Here is a 25,879-nt window from a genome sequence, read left to right as displayed (position 1 = left end):
CGAATGCGCATTTCAACTCAAAAATACTATCAATCCATTCCAAAGTTGGTCGCCAAGGGGAAAAACAACCAGCTTAGTCAATGGTGCTCCTAATGTAACAGAAGAAAATGGAGTGACACTCGACCATGATAGGCAGGACCACCTCACAAGAATAGAGAATGATGTCATTGCGATCGCCTCGAGTGCATCACCTGCAGCAGAAAAAAGACCAGCACCAGGAGAGGGAAAAACAACACCATCATAGGGCAATGTTCTCAAGTGCGTCGCTCGCAGGCAAAAGAAACCAGGACCAGCAATTAAAACCCAACACCAGCATAGGGAAAGTAGATCAATTATCACCATACTTAAGCATACAAGAAACCGTCGACGAGCCAGTGCAACAAACCTCGAAGAAGTCCATACTCTCACCATCGCTGGGCGAGGCATTGCTTGCACTTCCTTCACCACCAGCAATGCTACCATCAGATGCCATGATAATAGAGGAGCTCCAAGAAATTGTTGATGCAGCTACTTCTAGGCACAACACACAAGTTCTCAAACCAATCCACACAAGACACTCAAAAAGCTTCAACTCCTCACAAGTGACAACAAAATCTTCAACAACATTTGGCAGAAGAACCCACAGGTTTGCATATGGTAACTCGACTCACTTTAAATTTGAACATTGCAGCATATCGGGACCCACAATCCTTCTCAAGAGAAATTGAATAGCAGAGAGACAATCTTCCACCACATAATGATAGCTCAAAGCTCAAAAAAGATCTCATGAGACTTGCTGGCACATCTACAAAAGCAGGACATAGCAGAATCACAACCAATTGAGACAAGGGCTTGCACAAGACAAGTTTTTAGGGAGAGGTTACACTGCATTTTTCTTGCCTTCTATATAAGCTACAATAAGCACATGGAGTGCTCTATATGAGATCTTAGGGAGAGAACATCGTGCAGGAATTGATTTTGACTGAGTAGCATTACATTTTGGGTTTCCTTTCAACACGTGTCTCTCAACCATAAAGAACGAACATGAACAACGCTCACCACCTGAGGCTACACAACGACGCCATTGAATGCAGTCGCTTGTAAAAGCATGCGATCCAACAATCTTGAAAATGATCCAGACGGCGCCCGCCTTCAGCTTTAAACAGCGCAGGACTGCAATATCACGGACAACACCTGCTTACGCCACGTCCTCTGCCAGGACCAGGGCGAAAAGATTGATACCTGCATGTGCCACCACCTCTGCTAGGAAAAGGGAAAAAAGGACGAGACCTACCAGGAGCAGGGCGAAAAGGGCTCGCAAAACGTTGGAGCGTTCCTTTAGTAAACCTAAACACATGTCAATCATCACCGAAGAAGATTGAACGGCCTCAACATTGCAACAATCTTCCACCTAAAACCCTATGGCCTTCCGCAGGCCAATAAGAAGAAAAAGAGAAGTTTTAACGTTTTTGGAACAATCCTAAGAGACCTCAAAGGTCTATTGAACAACTTGAACTCACGACTATTTATGGGTGTGTGTGTGTGCTAGAGAGAGAGAGAGAGAGAGAGAGAGAGAGAGAGAGAGAGAGAGAGAGAGAGAGAGAGAAGAAGAAGAAGAAGAAGAAGAAAATAGTTTTTTTTGGGTGAATATATGCGAGAATATATTATAAAGAGAAACTTGTTACATACATGTACGATCTCTTAGTGTCGCGACACGATATAGTAGCTACATTGGGAGCGTCTTCAATAAGGGTTGTTAGTCGAGCGATGACTGACATAACAATGCATCATGGACCAGTGTAGGTCATTATAGGATACTGCAGGATATGCATGTTGATTCTAGCAGGGATATACACTTTCGCACATTGCTAGAGCCTATACAACGACATGCATCGACTTCGAGAGAACTAGTGGGCATAAGTTGAGAGATGAGATTCCTTCCTATACCTCATGTACATACTACTAGGTCCTATAGTAGTGCCACTTATTGACACATTCACCTTTAATTGGGGGATTGTTGGGGTAAAGGTGGTGTGCCTCTTACCCCGATCGTAAGAACTTTTTCTAATCAAAAGGGGTTTTCACATGTGTACCTATACTATCTATTAAACGGGGTGGATTTTTGATAGCCCTGTGGCTGCAATTGCAACTTCGAGTTGTTGGAACCGCTTCCACCTCACGCTCCGGGTGGCTATGTTGGGCATGTCTACTTGATAGCAATAGAGGCAAGGGAACGGAGAGTGGGACCCCAACAAGTAGCCATAAACTGAAGGGAAGCCGAAGGGGTGACTGATCATAGAGGGGAAGCCCAAGACACATTTGCAAGCTCAAGCAACATTATGAAGAGGTGAGGACACCACCTATGACGTTGAGAATGAGAGAGAGAGAGAGAGAGAGAGAGAGAGAGAGAGAGAGAGAGAGAGAGAGACTTGCAAGGTATGCTATCTCTCACTAAGCACATGCACCCCAGGGTTAGAAAAAACCAATGAAAATAAGGGCAAACTTGAATTTCTCTCGATTTTTAGGTCAAAATTTGAAGCTTTTGCCGGTATGTACACTAAAACTTGTGTAAATTTCTCGGTTTTCTTCAAGGCAAGCGCAAAATCTAACTAGGATTTTACGATTTCAACCGATGAAAATACGTTGGACCCTGGTTTTTTTCTAACATTGATGCACCCCTTTAATGAAATCTCTCTTCAACCTTAATTGCTGGTCTCTCTCTCTCTCTCTTTCCCTCTCTCTCTCTCGCACGCACGTGCGCAATGCCTCCTAGAGGACAGCCCCCTCGTCTTGGCTTAACATATTTGAGGTGAAGAGAACATCTACTAACATAATATGGCGGAAGGGGGAGCCCTTTACACGTGTCACAATCTGCGACCTGAAGGCTAAAGTCCAAAACAAAATCCTACTAACATAATATGGAGGAAGGGGGAGCTCTTTACACGTGTCGCAATCTGTGACCTGAAGGCTTAAGTCCAAAACAAAAACAAGCCCCTTTGCACGCGATAAAGAAGAGTTCGACGGCCGACCGTACTAGTAAGTTTTAATATCATAAGAACAACCCAATGAAACCTCAAAGATGGATCGCGACCCGTATTGATCTCAAGACCTCCTGTTCTTATAGAGGAGGGAGAGCATATGTTAATTTTAAAATTTAGACCGACCAGAGAGAGATATTCCCACAAGGTGGCCCAGGCCTATTGCACATGTGCACTTTGTTCAATCAGCCAACAGCCAATTGGAAGGCTGGGCTGTAGCTTGGCCCCACTCTCTCCCTCAAATAAGCCTCCTCGTGTTCTCCTTCCTCCAGCGCCACACTTGCTTCCCTTGCACTGCCCACTCCCCAGTGCGCGCTCCAGCATTTCTCACTGACCTCCAGCATTTCTCTGCTATCGCCATGGCCACCGTTCATCCTCTGCGGTCGGTCTTTTGCAGCGTTGAAGATGGCTCCCTTAGCTCACGCCATGAGCTACCCAAATCAAAACCGAGACCAGGTCTGCCAACCATCTTTTGTGTGTGTGAGAGAGAGAGAGAGAGAGAGAGAGAGAGAGAGAGAGATCGGAAATGTGGTGTATCCAGTGTATGTGATCTGCCAGGCTCATCAGTCTTCTCGTGATGGGAGTCTGACACTTGACAAGAATGCGTTCCCCTTATTCAGCGTGATTGACATACAAGAGAAGAGCGACTTCCTTCGAAAGGCACACTTCTTCGTTACAACTGACAGGGCAAGACTGCCTCAGTGGGTGGAAAGGCCCACACTGCTCAAAGCGGAAGAGGACTGTTATGATGGTGTAATTGTTGATCCCACATGTCTGCCAAAATCTGCAGATGAATTCGTGTGCAATCTTAGGGCTTCTCTCTCTCATTGGAAAGGCGAGGTACTTTTGATTGCATTGCCTTTTCCATGAAGATGGATGAGTTATGCTAATTGTTTGTTCTGGTTTGATTCCTCGCTTTCAGAAGAAAAGAGGAGTTTGGTTGCTGCTGCCGTCACATCTTGCAGAATTTGTGCCTCTGGCCATCAAGGTAGATGCTTGAATGTGTGAATGCTAATTCTATTGTCAGTCCACATCTCATTGTTGAATCTGTCCGTGTAGGAAGGCTTTCAATATCACCACGCGGAACCAAGTCATGTCATGATGACATTTTGGATACCCGATACTCCTTGTACCCTCCCACCGAATGCATCCCATCAAGTTGGTATTGGAGCATTTGTGATGAATGATAGAAGAGAGGTAAAGAGGGGCTGTTATTTTACATATTTTGTTACTTCTCATCATAATCGAACCGTTAATATACCCCCGACTTCATATAATTGTGGTATAGGTTTTGGCTGTTCAAGAGAAAGATGGTCCTTTACGAGGCTCGGGTGTTTGGAAGATGCCCACGGGTTTGATCAATCAGGTAGGAATTTCACAAAGCTAGCGAGGCTAGGGAGACTTGTACAAGCAGTTTAGCTTTACAGCCAATGTTCCTAAGCACCCAGAAGTGGTTAATGCCGAAAACAAAGTGATGATATAGATATCGGTGAACGTGTTTTAATCAGGAGAAGTCCTGTTTTGTTCTTGTCTGTAGGGCGAAGACCTTTGTGCCGGAGCTGTAAGAGAAGTGAAGGAGGAGACAGGGGTACAAAAACTGTGTTTTTATTTCTCGATCATAGAAGTTTGACTTGTAGCAAGTGCCAATGCTAGATGTTTGAATGCAGGTGGATACCGCGTTCCAACAAGTAGTTGGATTCAGGTATAGAAGTGCCATTCATTCAATTTGACACAGTTGCAATGCAATTAAGAATAACCTGTATAAACCGCTTCTTACATATAGGACTTTGCTTTGTTCAAATAATTCCAATGTTCAAACATGCTTCTATATGCAGGCATGGCCATTTTGTTTCGTTCTGCAAATCAGATCTTTACTTTGTATGTACTCTGCGGCCTTTGTCGTCACATGTGGTTGAGCAAAAGGGAGAAATTGAAGCAGCAAGGGTATGTGTTTGCTAACGATGGTTTTCTATAGATATGATGCACCCGTATCAAATTTGGGACTTTCCTCTAGGGAAGCAAACTAGGTAAAACCAGGATGAGTGACGATCCTGCTCACAGTTGCATTGCAAGTATTAGGACTGCATGGATTATGTGGTCTTTCATGAAGTATGGTGTCACACTGTCAATATGTTGTGGTCGTACAAGGACCCATCTGCAAGCAACTCGATTGCTAACTGAAGGGAATGCCTCTGTTTGTAAAGTGACACACGGACCCAAAGCGGAGTAGGCGTCACCCCACAGGTCGGACAGTTTCACTCGTTTGACGTCTTCTGCCCGTCTCCTGTAAACCAATCAATGTCTTTTAGATGCTTGAGCAACATGCGTATCAATGCTGATTAGCACCACCTCAAGACGAACTCTGGCTTTAGGAGTGCTCCTGTGGTTATACCGTAGTTGATTGCTTTCACAAATGTTGTGTTATGGTTTTCAATGCATTGCCTAGGAGGATTGGACTATCATGTGAAGCACTATGCATGCGTTAGCTTTTGTTGAAGTTCCTCGTGTCTTAACATGCGTGATGTATTTCATTTTTGTCAGTGGATGCCTTTGGAGGAGTTCAGGGATCAAGCCTTCTACACTGAGCACAAGGCCAGAAGAAACATGCTTGATTTGTGTCTGGCTAGTTGGGATGGATTATACACGGGCTTCACTGCACAACAGTTGCAGAGTAGCTCGCTAGCTCGCCCCACTCAATATTTCTTCCATGAAACTGTGTCTTAAAATTGCTTCCCGTCCTTGTAAAAGTATCTAACTGTCTATACTTTCAACAAAACCTTCATGGTGCTATCCTTAACATATTCATTCGGTCCAAAACATCGCTCTAGATAGGAAATTCCCTTCAATACATCTACATGGACATTTTTGATTTGCACATTTAACTCCTGTATCAAGCATTTATATATGGCTATCAACTCATATCTGTAAGCATTTCAGCAAAAATCTTTGCTGGATCCTATGTATGTGGCTTTGTAACTCAGAATGATTGTCTCTGATTTTCTAATTTAGTGTCCTGTCTCTTTAGACACTTATGATGAAGGGTGGGCATTCCCTTACTTGGTAGGCTGATGATGACGTGTCATAAGCATTTCAGCAAAAATCTTTGCTGGATCCTATGTATGTGGCTTTGTAACTCAGAATGATTGTCATCTGATTTTCTAATTTAGTGTCCTGTCTCTTTAGACACTTATGATGAAGGGTGGGCATTCCCTTACTTGGTAGGCTGATGATGACGTGTCATTAAATGCCATGCCTCCTTGAATTGATCATGTGTAAGAAATAGTTACTTTCTTGCTGAAACATGAGAAGAGGAGGACGTGCTCTCTAAATTGTCCAGAGCACCCAAAAACAACCCAAGTAAAAAAATATGCATATGGCTAATGCACTCCAAAATGCCAGAAATACAGAGGAAAAGTTTTTCCAGGGAAATGAGTGCGACGGCAAGCAGAAATGTAATCAATAAACTGATATGCTACCACAATAAATGCAGGAGAAGATCCATGATAATGCCAATCACAAAGTCGATCTCAACGAAAAGTGGAGGAATGTGAGATTGAGATATAACTAGTCTCTGATAGTCTGCCATGCTGAAATGAAAAGTGTACTCCCATTAGTGTCATTGACAATGTCTGATATCGAAGTTGTGCCTTCCTGGCTAAGGAAATACGCTTGCTTGGTGATCGTTGGACCAAGGTCTATTAAATTACCGTACTCCAATGTATGCTTTTGAGTATGAGAGAATTGCAACTATCGACATCCTGACCATATGCTTGGTGACTTGTTTCCAATCAGTTATGGCTACCCCTGCATATCCGACGACTCCTAATCTGCATGTGCCATGAGTGCCAAGTTCCTAAAGAATATGAAAACAAGGAGATAGCCCTTGTTTGCATAGTGTGTTTTAACAGCTGATACAATGGGATTTATACGTTGGTAGTTTAATCCTAAGTCCACAATCTTTTTGATCATTGAATTACACTTAGAATTGAAGATCACCATATAATCTTTACAAGTGCACTACATAACACCGTCCCAACAATCACTAATTGTTAGTGTTACAATCAGCCAATCACACTTGGTGTAAATTCGTGGATGCATTGTATACTCGGATGGGTTAGATATGTTGAGTTTGAGCGAGGGTGTATAAGCCTTACTAGTTAGTACTAAGAATAAAGTGCTAGAGCCAAAGCTTGAAAAATACCTAGGTTTAGTGTAATCCCACCTACAATTTTTGAGATTTACCTCTGTTTTTGAAAGATGAAGATCAGAAGTGAAGCCAACAAATGATATTAATTAGTGAAGAGTATGAGCTTGCAATCCATAGACTATTTTAATCAACACATTTGATAACCTAAAGTATACAATTTGATCATACACGCTCCTATCGGTGTAAGCTTTGATTGAATAACCCAAAACCAGAAACCTTGAAGCCTCTCATTTTTCTTCCCCTCTTCATCGTTGAGAGAGTAAGAACCCTTGTGAAAAGCCTTCTCCTCCTTTTTTCCCTCTTCTCCTTCGTTTAGAGAGCATGAACCCTAGAGAAAGCCTCCCACCTTCTTCTTCTCTTCCCTTTGTTGAGATAGGGTACGTCAAAGAATCCCCCCTCCCCCCTGCCTTCCTCCTTTCCCTTCTCCCTTCAGCTCTCCCCAAAAAACAACAGAGCCCTTTAGTAGGCTACAATGTCACTTTCACAGGGGACACAATTAGTTCAGTTAGTCTAAATTCGTTCACATTGGACGGACTCTCTGGTCTGGGCAGTGGTACGTGGCAGCAGAGATACAGACTGGTCAATTAGACATTGTGGCCAGGTCATCATATAGCTGACATTTATGAGCCGTTGGTGGCTCTTTATGGTGGTACATGTGAGTAGTAGCTGTTGGGTCAGGATCATCATCTTCTTTTATATCTGGTCCAATGTCGTCGTCTAGGATATAGAGTCTAGACACACAGCATGTCTTCACCATCCCTGCACATTTGAGCCTTGACACCCCATTGTACCTGAGAGTCCTGGGCTGGAGCTGAGTGTGCTGCAACACCAGAATCTGTATGAGTTCTTTGAGATAGTCGAGTCATTTGTTGTGGTGTCACTGTGAGCTCAGTTGTTGACTATTGTTTCTTGTTTCAGTCAGTTTTGAGTGAGATTGTCACGCACATTGCACAGAGGAACACCCACTGTTGAGAGCACGACACACTATCTGCGCTATAGGTGCTCTCATTTGGCGATCATGGTGGGACCTCAATTGAAGTTTCACTCTCTGTGAGGTACAAATCTTGAAGCTAGTTGGGTTTATCTAGCTTCGTTTACTTTGCGTGGCACTGTGTAGCCTGTTGGTCTGGTCCTCTCTCGCCCTTGTCCATTTGGTCTGGTTCTCTCTCGCCTTGGTCCAATTGGTATGGTCCTCTCTCACCCTGGTCCAATTGGTCTCGTCTCTCTAGCCTGGTTCAATCAGTCCTTGTCCCTGGTTTAGTCCCTCCTCGTCCCTGGTCCAGCTTGGGTCTAGTAGAGTCTAGAACCGTCTTCAACCAGTTTACAGGTTTTCTTGCCCAAAGCTTGGTTGGATTGGTGGTCACTGCATGACTCTTACAAGGCGGTCAGTCGAGCGTCAAAGCGCACTACTGAGCCCTCTGAAGTACTACAATAGAAGATGACCCTTGGCACCTAGTAGAAGTCTATCAACCTCATCACCCATACCTCCACATACGACATCACCCATTCCTCCATCCGGTTCCACATCTTCCAGATCACCTTCTCCAGTAAAGATCTCTCCTATTCTGCTACAGCAGGCTACTGAGCAACAGGCTAAGCAAGGGGCCATGGAGTCGTTGGTTAGCGTTTTGGCCAAGGTAAACATCAAGTTTCCTACATTCAAAGGACTCTCTTCATAAGATGCTGACGACCATGCAAGGAGGTTTGTATCTCTGTGTAGGGGTCGTGGTCTTAACAGGGAAGATGCTTATTTGGTACTCTTTCCATCCACCTTGGATGGCTTAGGAGACATGGTACAACCAGTTTGCAGAGAACCATTTTGGAACTAGGGCAGCCTTAAGACAACAATTCTGTGCAACTTTCAAGCCAGGTGACTACCAGGAGAAGGTGTTGGATGAGTTGGCTGGCCAACATGGTGCTCCAGCCAGAGGAGACTTTTGCAGAACTTATGACTAAAACCAAGTCTCTGGTTGCCAAGCTTCCCGAGCAACCCGATGAATTTATGGTTAAGAAGTGGGTAGAGAAGGCGCTTCCCAAAACTTCTCAGCAAAAACTCCGAGAGAGTCTCCGACCCGATGCCACTCTGGAGGAGTTCATTGCAACTGCTACTAGGATAGAGGGAGCTAGGAAGCTGTTCAACAACTCCCCTCACATAGAGACCCCCTCTGTGTTTTTGGAAAGTCCTGCTGCTCCATTAACTTCTTTATGCAAGGAACTGGAAGCCCTAAAGTTACAGCGAGCTCTTAAAGAGGAGAGGTCCTTCTCTCTTAGACATGAGAAGCCTCCACATCTGTAAGTATGGACCAGATCATTTTTCTCTCACTATGGTTAGGGACGATAAAGATGTGCTGGATCCAAACTGAGAATATCTCTTTGTAGTGGAGCCTCATTCTGTTTTGCTAATTGGGATTCTTCGACTATGCAATCATACTGGGTTCCTGCCTATTCAAAGGCTTAAGGCGTTTGCAAGCAGTGCAGTGTTTTTAACTCCACTTTTTGAGGCATGTAAGGTCCTGGTTGGGCCTAGCACCTACTTCACAAAAGATATATGGATGCAGTACCTAGTGGTTTTTTTTCACAGTTTTTTCAGTATTCCTCTCACCAGGACGGTGAGCGGTCTTGTGGCCGGAAACCTGTAGTAGCAGGCTACAGTGTCACTTTCATAGGACACACAATTAGTACAATTGGTCTAGGCTGGTTCACATTGGACGGACTGTTTCGGCTGGGCAGTGACATGTGGCAACAAAGATACAGACTGGTCAATTGGACATCGTGGCTAGGTCACCACATGGGTGACATTTATGAGCCGTTGGTGGCTCTTGATGGTGGTACATGTGAGTAGTAGCTGTTGGGTCAGAATCATCATCTTCATTTACATCTGGTCCAACGTCGTCGTCTAGGATATAGAGTCTAGACACAGAGCACGTCTTCACCATCCCTGCACATTTGAGCCTCGACACCCCATTGTACTTGAGAGTCTTGGGCTAGAGCTAAGTGTGCTGCCACGCCAGAGTCTGTATCAGTTCTTTGAGATAGTCGAATCATTTGTTGTGGTCTGCTGCTGTGGTGTTACTGTGAGCTCAGTTGTTGTCTATTGTTTCCTGTTTCAGTCTGTTTTGATTGAGATTGTCACGCACATTGCACAGAGGAGCACCCACTGTAGAGAGCAAGACACACTATCTGCGCTACAAGCCCAAAAACTTGAATATCTCTCAACTAGTACGAAATAAACCTATGTGCGTGAGATGCAAAACTGTTCGAAACGGTTGTTTTCTTCTCCAACGCAACCCTTTTTGTTTTTCTCCAAAAAACGACTTTCGTAATTTTTTTTCAGAATAGCACCTTTCTATCTCCCTCATGCACTACAATCAGTCTCTCCCTCACTTTCCTTTCCATCACTGACCATATGGCCTCCAACTATTCAACTTGCCTTGCATGTTTTAAGAGGCTTTTCTCATACATTCTTTTTCTTTTTGTAAGCATCATTTCTCTACACTTGGGCTTGCACACTTGCTCTGACATTTTGCCATAATCATCAAAAACCCATAATACACTCAAATACCGGTCTTTCACCTCGTGCCCACAAAATGGCATGACAACGCCTTGCTTCCTTCCGCTCGCCAATCTCTATCCCCATCTCCTAATTGCTCCGCATGACCTAACTGCTATACCCTCATCCTTGTCTCCACCTGAGAGAGAGAGAGAGAGAGAGAGAGAGAGAGAGAGAGAGAGAGAGAGAGAGAGAGAGAGAGAGAGAGATTCTATTATCATCCTCAAAGGTCAAATATGACATATGGGACCAAAGTTATAAGCAATGTGGTATGTACTTGGCTCATAAATGATTCTTGATGCTCCAAAATTATGGTGATGAGAGTTCACTGTGGCTAAGAGAGAAAAGTGTGTAGGTCTAAGTCTTGGCAAAAAATGTGAGGGAAGCAAGTTCAAATGTGAGCAAAAGTCAAGCACTAGTAGTGTGTGGTACTTAGACTCTCGAACTTGTAGTGAGCATAATGTGCACAATTGATTTGACTCTTCTCCATTGCCCCAATATCCTGTCTCGCATCAAAGAGAGTGGGAGCTAAGCCAATTGGTTGCGATAGTACGTATCGATTACAAGGGGATAGACTCAAGCATATAAGGGTGAGTACAATTTTCTCTTTCAAGGAAGAACATGGTTTTGTAATTGTTTGGGGGCAATATGGATGGTGTAATGTATGAAGCGTGACCCATCGGATCCTTCCCAAATCGTAATACATTGGCATTGTAGAAAAGCTTCATTCACTTGGGAGTCTATTGAGACATCATGTAGCAAGTGTAATGCATCCCATCTCTCAAACTTCATCTTTATGTTTTGCATCCATCTCGTGCTCAAGATCTTACTTTTTTATGCGTCTTTTGAACTTTTTTGCGTGCTTCCCATTCAGTTGTAGGAAGTCAATGTGAGGGGTTTTGCCACATCTTTATCATGTACTCCACAACCCTTTCCATGTCGCCCATAACCACAAATGGAAGAGATCCCTACTCAAAAAGTAGGAGCATATATATGGTGTTTGTGCCTTAACCTAGAGAAAGTATGAAAACGCTTTTCGACAGTCTCAAACTCTTTCCAAGTAGACGTTGAGATGCTCCCGTCCCACACTTAAGCTCCATACAGTAGCATCAGTGTCACCAATGTGTCAAAAAGGTACTTCTTGAGAACCCAACATTTGACATTTCTCGCATTACGTATGTTGTCAAATGCATGGTACGCTCTCTTCCTAGCTTCCAAATGATGCATAGCACATGTGATTGATCGGAACCTTAGGTATAAGGTACTTAAAAGATCTCAACAACTTCAAATGTCTCATTTTTGTACACAATGCATGGCTTCTCCTTATGGTTAGTTTTCACAACATAACCTTTATTTTGGATTCATTCACATCATGCAAGCAAAATTTCTCAAGGACATCCATAAGCTTTTATGCATAGCAATGCCTTCTTCTTGCATAAAGTTAAGTACCATTTGTTCCAATTGATTGATGTATAGACCAAAGAGAGTTGGTGACAATAACATCCTTGTTTAACCCCCACAGTGCTTGCAGATTTTTTAAAAATTCCTCTTTACATGCACAATTGACTTATCACCTCTCATAGATTTGAGAAACCACAAGCATAAACTCACATAGTGCTTGGAGTTCTTCCATCCTTCTCCACAAATTATTATGTGGAATCGTATCAAAGGCTTTCTTAAAGTCCACAAAGCAACCATACAATCGCTTGCCTTTCAATCGACCTTCCTCCATGAAAACAAGAAGAGTGACAAGATGGTCAATGGTGTTATGGCGTTGATGGAAGCCCGCTTGTCCTTTTGCACGCTTGCCATTCTTTTTAGCCCAATCACTTAATTTTCAACCCAATTGTTCAATTTTATCTCCATTATACACCCAAACAACTTTTCCATAGGAGACCGAATCAACATAGTATGGGTAGTTATTTACTTTACATCCCCTCCTTTATGCAACGGCTTGACCCAATTAGTGCTCCAATCACAAGGCATACCATGTTGTAGTGCGAAGTTGAACATATCACACATCCAATCATGTGAAGCATAAAATAACATCTTTAGCATTTGGTTACTCATATAGTTGCCTACAATGTGTGTACATATTCATAACTCAAGTTACCAAAACTCTCAACCCCTTTGCTCTTCAAGTTTCTCCAACACATGTGTATGCCCTTTTTTGAACTTGAAAAAAATTGAAAAAATTGATGCTTGACTTTTCCATATTCTTTTCTTCTTTTGAATCAATGCCTTGCACATGTGTATGCCCTTTTTTGAACTTGAAAAAATTGATGCTTGACTTTTCCATATTCTTTTCTTCTTTTGAATCAATGCCTTGCATGTATGCAAATGACTTTGATAGATGCCTTTGTCTATAGTTGCATCCATCTTTATTAAGGACATTTGAGCATCTTGATATTCTTTATCAAACCACCTTTTGCGTGATCTACCTTTACTTGATCCACCTTTTATCAAACCACCTTTTGCGTGATCCATCTTTATTAAGGACATTTGAGCATCTTGATATTCTTTATCAAACCACCTTTTGCGTTGATACCATGGAAATGCTATGTGGCAAATTATTTTTCAGCACAAGAACAAACAACTTTCTTAAAAGCTTCCCACTTACTTTCCAAATTCATCAATTCCACTCCATAAAGCTACACCACTGGCAATGTGCATACCCATGGTATTGCATATGTGTAAAGCAACTGCACATTGTTTACCCCTGTTCAACTGCACGTTGCTTAGCCCTGTTTTTTTTTGGAAAGTGACTCTTGCAACACAAATGTGCGTAATGCATCAAATTTGACAACTTCAGGATTTCCTTGGGTCATAAGTCTCGAAGTACTAGCAAAAGTTTGGTAAGAATCTGGCAAAGCATCAAGAATAGTCTGCACAAAGGAACTCTTAGAAATGACTTTGCTTGTAGAAATAAGTTGCTCATTTATGTCCTTGACACCAGCAAGGAAAGTGTCCATTTCATCTTCCTCATGCATAATCTTTGACTTTAGCTCTTTATGCAACAATGGCAATTTTTGCCTCATTGCGACTTGCATAAAAACAAGCAAGAATATCCAAAGCCTATTTTGCGGATTTTGCTGAACAAATGTGAGGAGTAATAGTGCACTTCACAGACAACGTGATCAATGCATGAGCTTGCGCATCTCTTATATCCCAACGAGCTTGCTCAGTCATATGCAAAACAATTCTAACAACAGCAAAACCTGCAGCATCCTCAACATCTCTTGTATCCACAAAACTAGAACGTACATCAATGCCTTACACAATGTTCCAAACGTCCTTCGACACAAGGACAAATCTATCCTTAGTAGCAAACATCTTGAACAAATCTGTGTTGTTGTCAGCTTTGGTGAATGCCTGCACTTGATGTGAAAACCTTCCGAAAAGGGGAGAAATTAAGCGGGAACAACACCTGCTATATAACACAAACCGTAAAAGACTGTTAAGGACCTGTTATGCAAAAAATAGCACTGACAAAATTATGCACAAAATAACAAATTAGCTTGTGTAGTTAGTAGTTACTGCCTGTAGTGAAAGCGGAGGCCAAAATAAGCCCAAATGAAAATTTTGAGCAGACCTAGCTTTATGCGCTTCCTCGAAGTATTTGTTGACCTACCGATGCTCGCTAAAGCTCACAGAAATTGAAGAAAGTGAGCAAGCGTGTGTTGGAGCTGTTGACGACTAATCTTGGGAGGACGCAACCTACTTTGATACCAACTGTTGGAATTAGGATTGCAAGAAAACACACACAACTTGGAGAAGACAAAGAAAGCTCAAGGAACACAAAAGAAAGTGTTTTACTTAGTGTGCAATGGAAAGATAAGATAGCCTCACACAAGGACATGTTGCCTCATGTAAGCCCACATAGGGTAATTGTCTCCATCCAATCTGTTCTCAATAGCAAACATGTTGAACACATCTGTGTTGTTGTCAACCATGGTGAATGCCTACACTTGATGTGAAAACTTCCCAAAAAGAGGAGAAATGAAGCAGGAACAACATGTGCTATATAACACAAACCATGGAAGATTGTAAGGGACCTGTTATGCAAAAAATGGCACTAACAAAATTTTGCACAAAATAACAAATTAGTCTGTGTAGTAAGCCCACATAGGGTAATTGTCCCCATCCAATCTGTTCTCAATAGCAAACATGTTGAACACATCTGTGTTGTTGTCAACCATGGTGAATGCCTACACTTGATGTGAAAACTTCCCGAAAAGAGGCGAAATGAAGCAGGAACAACACGTGCTATATAACACAAACCATGGAAGATTGTAAGGGACCTGTTATGCAAAAAACGGCACTAACAAAATTTTGCACGAAATAACAAATTAGTCTGTGTAGTTAGTAGTTACTGCCTGTAGTGGAAACGGAGGCCAAAATAAGCCCAAATGAAAATTTTGAGTAGACCCAGCTTTACGAGCTTCCTTGAAGTATTTCTTGACCTAGCAATGCTCGCCAAAGCTCACAAAAATCGAAGAAAGTGAGCAAGCGTGTGCTGGAGCTAGACGACTAATCCTGGGAGGACACAACCTACTCTGATACCAATCGTTGGAATTAGGGTTGCAAGAAAACACACACAACTTGGAGAAGACGAAGGAAGCTCAAGAAACACAAAAGAGAGTGTTTTACTTAGTGCACGATGGAAAGATAAGATAGCCCTAGAGTGATGGGCGTATATACAATGCATGGGGGAAATTTCCTCCTAGTGAGGAAAAAAATGCCTCGGCGGTCCTAAGTGTGTTCACACACATCACTACCACATGTATATGGTAACAACTAGAATCACATATTAGCTCAAGTTTGGAAATGAAACTTTCGGAGCCTAGTATAACATCCTATAACAATTTATCCAAGAACAGTGAAGAGGACACGAATGATGACAAATCTAGTCAATTTGCATTAGAAGCAACCCAACATAAAAAACTAGACAAGAAAAGTAAGAGATATAAAAGTTGACGATATCAAGAAAATGTATGTGCTAGGATAAAAATAAAGAGATCCAACACAGAATGGCTCAGTTATGTGGGAGCATGTGATGCTGATCAAAAGTTTATACCAATTGGGGTGAATACATTCAGAGTGTTGTGTGGTGTAGTCCGTGATTCTTTGACATTACAAAACTATAGATTGTAGAGAAGCCAAAGTCGTATCGTATTGTAAGGAGACACCAAAATAGAGAGTTAGCTCAACAACAAAAGGAAGCAAAATATTAAAGCAAAGACCCCAACACAACAAGAGCCCATAGACTTACATCTTGCACCTCGATATTTTAAATCTTATACCATGGGAGAGTGAAAATTTTTGTACACCAAAGCCCAAAAGACGCCTTCTATTGATGGAAGTAGTAGAGTCTACGATGGTCCAATGATGGTAGTTAATGAGTCAGAATTGGCAGACTGAGGCAAGGAGTCTAAACCAATTTTATTGCTCAAGGCATTACTAAGATTAAAGAGGTTGTGTACTTAAGAAATTTCTCGAATAATTTAAGGACATACTTGCTTGGAGATATCATGATTTGAAGGGCGTTCCACCTTTCATGGTAAAACATACAGTTCCCATGAGTAGCATTGCTAAACCAATCCAACAACAATCCTACCCAATGAATCCTAAGTATGCAAAGATTGTTCAAGAAGAACTTGATTTTGACTTTCAATAAGTTTGTCGATCAATTTGTTGATTAATTTCCGATTAAGCTTTGGTTTGCAAATTCGATGCTACATATTTGAAAATTCCTCCTTAGAAATTGAAAATCAAGTTGTTGATTACCTTCACTCTGATATCATTGTTGGGAGACCAAGAGAATCGATGCTTAATCCATTCAATTTTTTTTTGCATGTACACCCATCAATCTCTCACCATCTCTCCCAAATCCAAGTATACATAATCTGACAAAGACACACACACACACACACACACACACACACACACACACACACACACACACACATAGAATAGACTTGATAGTAGTGAAAGTCTGTAAGATCTCTTGCACAAGAATGGCCTAAAATTGTAGTCCCAAAACTCCAGGGCACCACTTGTGGAGTTGAGATTTAATTTTATTATGAAACCTATTTTAGGTTACAAGTATTGTTTGACATGACCTCTTTTAGGTCCCTCTTTACACTTCAATCCATGAGTGGTGGCTATCACTTATTACATGACCTTTTATAGGTTGAGTTCTCACTAAATATATACAATAAAATCATATTGTCTTATCGACAAAAAAAAATAAATACCATGAAAATATAAATAGCCGAGAGAGATTATTTTTCGTTTTCTCTTCAGTTCCCATATTTTCAATCTACACAGCATCAATGAGAGAGAGAGAGAGAGAGAGAGAGAGAGAGAGAGAGAGAGAGAGAGAGAGAAGCATGCCTGCTTCCAAGGAGCATCCTAGAAATTCCTTCTAATTTCCAATTTTTTAGAATGGAGGCAGTCACACTATCTACACTTTGAACACAAATCTTTAAGAGATATGAGAGCCAAGTCTCAATAAATGCTTGCTAGCACACTTTCATAAGATGGGCTCCTTGAAAGGTTACTGTCCTCTATGAAAGGGAAGGGCTTTCCATCAACCCTTCAAAGTGCAACTATGAAAGCAAAGCAGCTCTTACTGTTATTTATGGAATCCATATTTGGTATTATGTCGGTAGAGACAACATGTCACTTGGCCGATTGTGCAAGGCTTCAAGTAACATGCACAAGTGCATTTCTATTCCAACTTTAGAGTTGCATGTAGAAACTACTCACAAACTTGAAGTTTGGCCCCAGAGTATTCCTAACTACAATAGAAAAGTGAGCTTTATGCAAAACAAAACAACCCATTTTCCACACAAAATCTCCATTGTTGTTGAAAGCGAACTACTACAAATTTTGAAATTTAACTCTTAAGTTTTAAAGCTTAAGATGAGAAAGTTTTCAAAGTTTAGGGACACTTACAATAAAAATCTTCAAATATATTAAAAAGTTCTCTCTAACATTTTCCAAGTTTTAGAACACTGTGAAGGATGATGTTGGCATTCTAAAACAAATTTTTTTTGAAGAGGAAGTCATATGAGGCTCTTAAATGAAGGGACCCATTTGCAAACTAAAAATCAAAGAAGATATCAATTTAATGCTTTACATGCAAAGGTAAGACCCATAAGTATAAAAAATAATGATATTTTCAAAAGCACATCTATCTCCTTTCTTTATGGTTTTAGAAAGCCAAAGAAGTTTTCCCAATACTTGTGCTAAAAGAAGCATAATCACGATCAAATTGGTTATTTGCTTTAGGAAGTGATAGTTCCAGTGCTCAAAAGGGCTCTCTCATTGGTATCAGTTCTGCAGAGGACTTTTTTGAAGGAAAACAACACCCAGAAGCATATAAGGGAAAAAGTACAAAATGAAAGGATGATGATCATAGCTAGAGGTCCCAGCAAGAGTTGGCATCTTCAATAAAATGCTACATACAGAGCAAATATGCATAAGCATGCTTGAAAAAATGCCTGCTGAGATTTCAAGAATTAGCAGAGACCAGAAAAATACGGATTGATGTCGAAAGCTCGGTCTTATCGTATTTTGATGCATTATCTGCAGGTCTTTGTTCGGGTTATATTGTATTTGGAATGGGAAAATTTTTCCTACCAAAGGAAGGTGGTCATTGAGATGGTGGGCCTTGTCACTAAATTTGCAATGGAGCTTTCACTTACAAAGTTAAAATGGTGTAACCACAGCCTAATTCTTGTTGATGTCCACGACCCATTTGCAGCATAATTCCTTTGCGTTAGTTTCTGCATCAGATGACTATGTTATGTTCATGAGGCATTGAACATCTCCATCACCACTTTGTATAAACAGAGGCTTTGCATGTGTAGCTCAGACTCTTTAGAGCCCTACCCAAATCAGTGGTTTTCTTACATTCCTCTCTAGCACTTCTTTCATGCTTCTTCCATTCAGGGGTTGCTTATGGGAAGACCTCAAGTCAAGCACGATCTCTTCAATCAAATCATTAATGAGCATATGCCCCACCTTCTCTGCTATTCCTGAAAATTCGTCAGAGAAATCATCCCATTTTCCAGCACCTGTATTCATTGCTTTCTCGACCAGGTCGTCGACATTCATACCACATCTTATGCCTCGCCAGTGGTCTAAATGCTTCATTACTCTCTCGCAGCGTATCCGTGATTGCAAACACTCCAAATCTGGTGTGGTACTCAAGTATGTTGGATGCTGGCTGAAGCCTACATCAAGGTTCAGGGCTTCTTGAACACAATCAAACACCAGCTTTCTGTGACATCTCATTAAATTGCTGTACCATTCCTCACTTAAAGCAGACCAGTTTTCTATCTCAATCTCTGGCATCTCCTGCAATGCCCAATCGTGCGTTGCTGTCGTTTCCAGCTCCTCAAATAATGCAGGATCAACAAGGGATTTCTTTCTTGATGACCTCCATTCATGTTGAGGAGTTAAATTTGAGTTCTGTACAATGCACTTCACATAATCTTCCTCGCTCTGAAACACGTGCTCGGCGAATTCAGGCATGACCTTTTGAACGAGTTCTCCTTTTCTTCTGTTTGGCTCACTGTCTGAGCTCTGGACTTGTCTCTCTGAACAAGAAAATGCAAAAAATTAGCTTAGCATACAACACTTTGACCAATGGAATAAGTGTATCCCGAGCGGAAACAATTGAGTACCTTGTGCACAGTTTAAAGTGTCCAATCTGGTACACTGCTGACTGACTTTGCAGATGCTAAGTGACAAGTCCTCTCTGTTGGAGATAGACCCAGAACCCTGCAGATATAATCTCTCGCGTTCAGGATGGAGCTAGTCAGCTTGATGCACTTCATGATTGTACTTCCCTGAGTATATAGATGTGCACCATAGCGGCTAGAGTCTATATAGAGCCCCCCCCCCCCCCCCCCCCAAACACACACACACACACACACAAATCATATACTTGTATCTATCTTGTATCCTAGCCTCCCATGGAAACACACACATGTTTATTTGATTTGTCTCATAGGGGGTCTTTGGCCTCTAATAGACATAAAAAGATCTCTCTCTCTCTCTCTCTCTCTCTCTCTCTCTCTCTCTCTCTGGGAGAGACATCGTTTTTTACTCAGAGGCACACCAGGCACCGGCACAGCTTATGCCGCATGTGATTGGATATAGGTGGGAGACAGCCTCCCGAGCAAAGACGAGATCAGAGCACAGGGGCATAGCATCCTATTCAGAGAGGAGCTACAGCCGCTTGTGCACATCGTTCAGAGAGATGCTCAGGCCAATACATGTGGGTGAGATTGAGGGCTGACACAAGCAGATTCTTGTACATTGCTATATGTTACTTCTCCCCCGGCCCAGACCCACACCCACACCCACACCCACGGTACTCTCATTGACCGAGCATTGAAGCTAGGGAGATCGAGACGCCCCCGACTGAGGAGAGGAGCTTCACAGCATCGATGGAGACTACATCAGAGGATCAAGCCATACTGTCTCGACATCCAGAGTGCGAATGAGGATGGATTCAGTGATCAATCGTACCCCACACAGTTCCAGCTACTAGTACTTCTAGTCTCATTTTATTTTTTTGTACCCAGACATGGTATCAGATTCACTAGTTGTAACGGTTTGGTCATTGTTTGTACCCAGACATGGTATCAAATTCACCAGTTTGTAACGGTTTGGTCTCATAGGTCATTTTGGCCTCTTGAAAACGTTAGTATACCATTTCATTTCTCTCTCTCTCTCTCTCTCTCTCTCTCTCTCTCTCTCTCTCTCTCTCTCTCTGTGGCTTTCTACACAGAGCATCTTCTCCAGCTTATGGAGGACGGTTTTGTGACGAGGCTCAGATACATGGACACCCACTTGTCTCATGGGATACTGTGTGCTATTCGCCAGATACACACATCTTCACACTAGCTGTGGATCGAGACTCGGAGATACAGCGGAGTACCAGCAGAGACCAGGACATGCTCCTCGTGTGACATGGAGCCTGAGATAGGGTTGCACTACTCATGCCACTGCCCCATCTACTACGAGATACGAGGCCGCTTCCACTGCTTGTTTAGAGAGGGCTTTGGACCACTCTCCAAAGTCATGAGGTACGAGGGTCACAGATGCCTCGGTTTTGTTTCTACTCGAGCTGCGTAGACACAGAGAGAGCCTGATGAGAGGAGAGGCCAGCCAGTCTCAGAGACACATCACAGACTTCTTTAGAGCGGACACTGAACACCCGGAGGAGCTACTACCACAGCAGAGCTTGTCGCCTCACACGAGAGGCACAATGATTGACCAAGCGACTGAGCTGGGGAGATCTAGACGCCCACAACGGCGGAGGACTAGACAGCATCGACGGAGGCTACATTAGAGGATTCGGATCACTTTGGCCCGACATGCACGACGCCTGGTTAGACTGCTGGAGATGGATGAGATCTGCCAGCGACCGATGCTGAATCTCTTGTGACTTATGATTTAGCTATCCCAGCTAGCTGCTTAGTTCACACATACCGGTTTAGGATTCCATAGTATTTTTATTTTGTCATTTTGTCATTTTGTTACTCTTGACTTTGTATCAGATCCACCATATTGTAACGCTTAATATAACATTTCATTTCATTTCATCTCTCTCTCTCTCTCTCTCTCTCTCTCTCTCTCTCTCTCTCTCTCTCTCTCTCTCTCTCTCTCTCTCTCTCTCTCTCTCTCGCATGCAGTGTAACTCCATTGATGTGAGACAAGGCGTTGGGGCAATGGAGAAGAGTCAAAACGAGTCTGCACATAATGCTCACTCGTGCTCAGCTTTTGCTCACATCCGGACTTGCTTCTGTTACATTTTCAGCCATGACTTAGACCTATATACACACTTTCCTCTCCCAAACACAGTGTGGGCTCTCCATTGCGATTCTCATCACCACAACCCTGGAGCATCGAGAATCACTTATCAGCCCGTACATAGTACATCACATGTATCTTTGGTCCCATGGGTCATATTTGACCTTTAAGGACAATAATCAGTAATCCATCCATCTATCTATCTATCTCACTAACAATGGACAATAGATTCAAAGCCCTTCACACACTGTCAGAAGAGATACTTATGTGCACACATTGTCAATACTTCTGGTCTTCAAAAACTGGATGGATAATCCATTTCTGGAGTGGGTTACTAGGGAAAGGATGTCACCATGATCCGTCATTTCAACACCACAAGAATCTTTTGGGCGTGCTACATAATGCTCTTCCCGGATACCCTCTTCAATTTTTGTAAATTCTAGCATTGCTCAGGCATAAGTGAATTGATACTTGTTGTTTTAAAGGATGATACAATGATATATGCAATCTATGGGTTTTATATTGTGGTGTCTTGATCCTACAGATGCAAACAACCAGGAATGCATGCACACAGTTTTTATCGACAACTTTATCCAAGTTCGATGAGCAAAGAGTTTATTAGAGCTTACTCACCTCCTCTTCGTCAATGTAGCTGTTAAAACAATCCTCTTCATTACGCTCCTCCATCTTTCTGCATTCTCCTGTTTGAATGGTCCTGCTTGTTATACCAGAAAGCTCAGAATTGTCATCGTTCTCCACCATTAATGGTCTTGCAGATCGATTCAATGCTGAAAGCAATTCCTGAAGAATGGTTGCGGTTGATTTGCCAGAATATGACACTGTTTGTTTCCTTTTATGCGAGTAATCGATGCCACATGAAGTTGCAGTGTCCGTCATTTCCTCCACTGAGGTTACACAGCTGCCTCCACAGCCACTTTCCTGAACCCTGCTATGGTTTGAAAACTTAGTAAATCTAAGATCATCATTTGTAATTTCCACAGAAGATGAGAATAAGCCATCGTTCTGATGCAAAATGCTCACATCATCTACAACACTAGAGCTCTTTATGTTGCAGGATAAGGATTCAGCAGGATGGTCATCTTCACACATATGATTGAATTCATCTGTACACACACTTTCCTTTCCAGAATATGATCTCTGTGAGATTGAACTATTGCCCGAGCTTGTACTGGCTGTCATCACACCCCTGCTCTTTAATAGGTGTCCTTGTGAGCTCAGCACACCTGCCCCTCTTGTAGATGCTGAATTCCTTCTAGATAACGGCTCTGTTTTGGGCATGTCTTGGTTAGTAAACATCATGTTTTTTTTGTCAATGTTAGCTCTCTGAGAACTGGAAATTCCCCTGTTCTTTATCATGGCACTACTATTAATGTTGGTTGAACTCGGTGTGCACATTGAGCTTGTGGATGAAGCAGCTCCCTGGGATTCATCTCGATGTTCAGGCAATGTTCCTCTGATTTTGGAAGAACTTTGACTGCTACATTCTCTCTTGCCAATAGCAGGTGGTGCATTTTGCACCTTTGCACTTGTGCCCTCATCCAGCTCCCTACAAGTTTGCTCTTGCCTTCTGGGACCAAGCTTTCCTTTATCTTTCTTGCCATATCTGGTACCTGACTGGTTTTGATAGCATTTAGCAGAATCCACATCCTCATGTGTGCCACCACCCCTATTAAACCGCCGTGTAGTTGCAGCCTCTTCATTATTTTCAGCCACTGCTGAACAAGACCGTGTCCTTTGTTTACTTCTTGCCACATTTGAGGTTGATGCAGAACCATAACTACCTCCATTTGCAAGTGAAGGGATGGTTTTTCTCCGGTGGAGACACGATGAGGCAGTTGCACTAGTTGCTTGTTTGAACTTGAGCTCTTTCCTAGCAGTGTTCTCGTTGTCGTTTTCATTATTCCCATCTGCTGATTCACTAAAAGCAACTCTAAGCTGCCTGTTTGGCTCGAGTATTCTGTTTGCAGCTTCAAACAAGCATGCCCTAGCTTTGGATGCCAATGGGCTTTTGACAGGCAAGGTGAGCTTGTTCTGGGACTGGGAAGGTGACAAAATGCATCCAATTTTACAATCCTGGAAAGGAGAAGCAGATGGTGGTAAAGCCGACGCTGACTCCTTGCCTAACACTTCATCACAATACACATTATTGTGTAAAACGTCATCATGGTACCGCAAGGAAGAGGGATCCTGTGATAAGCATGGTGACACAGAAGCCCACCTTGATGAGGATTTATCCACAGTACCACTTCCCATTTGCAAAAGGCTTCTTCTAGAAGATGGGATCCTTGAACGCGATAAGAGAGACCTCTCTTCATAATTTTGAAGCTGCAGTGGACTCTGGTGATGTTGAGAAGAGGCATCCCATTTTTCTCGCCGGAAATCTGGGGATGGCATGGTCTCAAGTCCCATCAGTTTGGCAACCACATTGGGACTCCTCTTTTTCTTTTTCTTTTCAGGCGGGGTGTGCTCTCTTTGCAAAGGATCATGATGATGTTTATGCGGATTACGCGGAGGACTCCTCAGATCATTGATCTGCAATTTTTCAACAGAAACTTGAACAAGTTTTCAAATAATTTTGAGAACAAAGGCTTTCTCGACTCACATTCAGGTTTTGATCTGCAGGCGCCTTTGTGCATTCTCGATTTTGTTCTCTCAAAAGTGGGCTAGCTGGCCGTTCTGCAATAAAAGTTCGATCCAACTGAGTTTAGGCCCAGATCACAAATAGGTGATTGCTAACAATAATATACAAGAGGAATGAGTTCCATCATCTACATAGTTTTCGCTTGCAACCCCATGGTAATTGTGTGATCACTACTGATAGAGTAAGGCTAACTAAAACGTGCGTCACGGATGCATGCATTGTAGTCTTTCAAGCATATAATTGACTCGATTTAAAAGACGATGGCGTACCAGCTGGAAGTGATTTGCGCCGCAATCTTTGCTTCTTGTGGAGCCTGCCATTCCAATCAAAGAGCTGGAAGAAGAGACCTGTACATGAGCCTTTGCCAAGGTTATGATGATCTGAAGAGCAAGTTGAGGATGTTGACGAGAAGGTGGGCAGAAGCGTGCTTCTTGTGGAATGGGAATGGCGCAACATTGCAGCGCCTAGCCCGCTCCAAATCAAGAATGTCTCTCAAAAAAAATTCCTGCACAGTGATTGATATGAAATCCAAGCAAGTTCAACAACCAGAAAAACTCACTCATTCAAGAGTTTCTTCTGCACTCCTTTTAACATGAGTTGGGTCATCAAGCAATGATTCAGAAGGCCTCTTATTTCTTGCTTTAGGTTGCGGTGAGTCTTTCAATGATGTGCGAATTGACAGTGCATTTATCATAAGCGATGACAGCTCTGAGTGCTATCATGTTGTGTCATGATCATCCTGAATCTCTTTTAATGTGAGTTGATGTCAGAGCAATGATTCAGAATGCGGCCTTTCAATGGCACGGTAAGTTGGCACTGGGTTTGTCATGACTCAGGACATCTCTGAGTAGCCATCATGTTTGTCATGATCATCCAGAATTGCTCCAATAGCCCCTTTGAATTCGAGCGAAAATGTAGCATTTGTACATCCATACTAGGTTTGAGCTAGCAACTAATGCAATCTTATCAGCAGGACTACCATCTCTAATTAGCTTCAGGACCTCAAATTGCTGAACGGTTTTCTGCAAGGTCATGTCGTTCACTGATGCAGAAAGGTCTAGCTGCAATGGTGAAAATAACGGGCAGATTGAAAAGAGCAGGCGCATTGCTGTGATGAAAAGCAAGTCGAGCTGAAGGCAATTGTTTAGGCTGGACAGCGGAGGCTTCTGGATGGCTGCTTTTGCTGAAAAGCAGAGATGGAGTTGAGAAGAAGAATTTGAGAAGCTATGGCGACATGGGAGGTACGAGGCAGAAGGGGCCGCTCAGGTCTTTGTTGCGTCTCATGTTCTGATGTGTATGCGAAAGCGTGTGTGAGAGAGAAAGTGTGTGGGGAGTGAGAGCAGGCGTGTGCGCGCGCAGCCAAGTATAGCGACAGTCCAGACGGGAGGAAGAAGGTAGTTCCAGGACAAGGGCACTCGCCACGTGGAAAGTTCTGCCCCGACATTCGCCAGGTCAGCTGCCACGTGATCATATTTGCATCGAGAAGTGAAGGCGGTCATGAGTGGATGTTCAAATTTGAAAGCCACCCTCACTGACTCAGATTTACTTACCGTTGGGCACAGATTAAAACTGCACATGAAGGTCTTCTCGGGACCTGAAGTCATGTAGTG

General features: G+C 42.6%; 3 protein-coding genes across 5 annotated transcripts; 2 read left to right on the top strand and 1 right to left on the bottom strand.

The window, feature by feature from the left end:
- The first annotated feature begins 248 nt into the window (after positions 1–248).
- LOC147438266 (uncharacterized) lies at positions 249–707 on the top strand. Its single transcript, XM_086486140.1, has one exon. The coding sequence runs from the start codon at positions 249–251 to the stop codon at positions 705–707; it is 459 nt and encodes a 152-aa protein (XP_086342266.1).
- Positions 708–3,266: 2,559 nt separating this feature from the next.
- On the top strand, positions 3,267–6,056 carry LOC147438265 (nudix hydrolase 2-like). Of its 3 annotated transcripts, none has more exons than XM_086487563.1 (9): positions 3,276–3,473; positions 3,559–3,857; positions 3,940–4,005; positions 4,077–4,214; positions 4,306–4,383; positions 4,555–4,605; positions 4,685–4,719; positions 4,853–4,961; positions 5,559–6,056. In XM_086487563.1, exons 1-9 carry the CDS (start codon positions 3,377–3,379, stop codon positions 5,739–5,741), a joined length of 1,056 nt encoding a protein of 351 aa, XP_086343689.1. In that variant the 5' UTR covers positions 3,276–3,376; the 3' UTR covers positions 5,742–6,056. The 3 variants fall into 3 exon arrangements, with proteins under 3 accessions (XP_086343692.1, XP_086343689.1, XP_086343691.1); XM_086487565.1 differs by having other exon boundaries at positions 3,318–3,473; positions 3,576–3,857; XM_086487566.1 differs by lacking the exon at positions 4,853–4,961 and having other exon boundaries at positions 3,267–3,473.
- Positions 6,057–18,041: 11,985 nt separating this feature from the next.
- Positions 18,042–25,611, bottom strand: LOC147438264 (uncharacterized). Its single transcript, XM_086487562.1, has 5 exons — positions 24,539–25,611; positions 24,231–24,304; positions 22,241–24,160; positions 19,471–19,567; positions 18,042–19,383 (listed from the first exon to the last, which is right to left on the bottom strand). The coding sequence occupies exons 1-5, from the start codon at positions 24,723–24,725 to the stop codon at positions 18,662–18,664; spliced, it is 3,000 nt and encodes a 999-aa protein (XP_086343688.1). The 5' UTR covers positions 24,726–25,611; the 3' UTR covers positions 18,042–18,661.
- Between the last annotated feature and the right edge of the window lie 268 nt (positions 25,612–25,879).

This window comes from Adiantum capillus-veneris, chromosome 17, assembly GCF_014529385.1.
Source record: "Adiantum capillus-veneris isolate H3 chromosome 17, ASM1452938v2, whole genome shotgun sequence".
Lineage (NCBI taxonomy): Eukaryota > Viridiplantae > Streptophyta > Polypodiopsida > Polypodiales > Pteridaceae > Adiantum > Adiantum capillus-veneris.
The sequence above is the reverse complement of the archived record's forward strand: the minus strand, read 5'-3'. Positions and strand labels throughout refer to the sequence as shown.

What these genes read in the sequence shown, in the direction of transcription:
- LOC147438266 (XM_086486140.1), top strand. Translation starts at nt 249, where the DNA reads ATGTTCTCAAGTGCGTCGCTCGCAGGCAAAAGAAACCAGGACCAGCAA.
- LOC147438265 (XM_086487563.1), top strand. Translation starts at nt 3,377, where the DNA reads ATGGCCACCGTTCATCCTCTGCGGTCGGTCTTTTGCAGCGTTGAAGAT. An exon ending in AAGTGAAGGAGGAGACAGGG is followed by an intron (nt 4,606 to 4,684) that starts GTACAAAAACTG and finishes GTTTGAATGCAG; the next exon opens with GTGGATACCGCGTTCCAACA. An exon ending in GAGAAATTGAAGCAGCAAGG is followed by an intron (nt 4,962 to 5,558) that starts GTATGTGTTTGC and finishes CATTTTTGTCAG; the next exon opens with TGGATGCCTTTGGAGGAGTT.
- LOC147438264 (XM_086487562.1), bottom strand. Translation starts at nt 24,725, where the DNA reads ATGTTGCGCCATTCCCATTCCACAAGAAGCACGCTTCTGCCCACCTTC. An exon ending in GCGCAAATCACTTCCAGCTG is followed by an intron (nt 24,305 to 24,538) that starts GTACGCCATCGT and finishes CTTTTATTGCAG; the next exon opens with AACGGCCAGCTAGCCCACTT. An exon ending in CTGCAGATCAAAACCTGAAT is followed by an intron (nt 24,161 to 24,230) that starts GTGAGTCGAGAA and finishes GAAAAATTGCAG; the next exon opens with ATCAATGATCTGAGGAGTCC.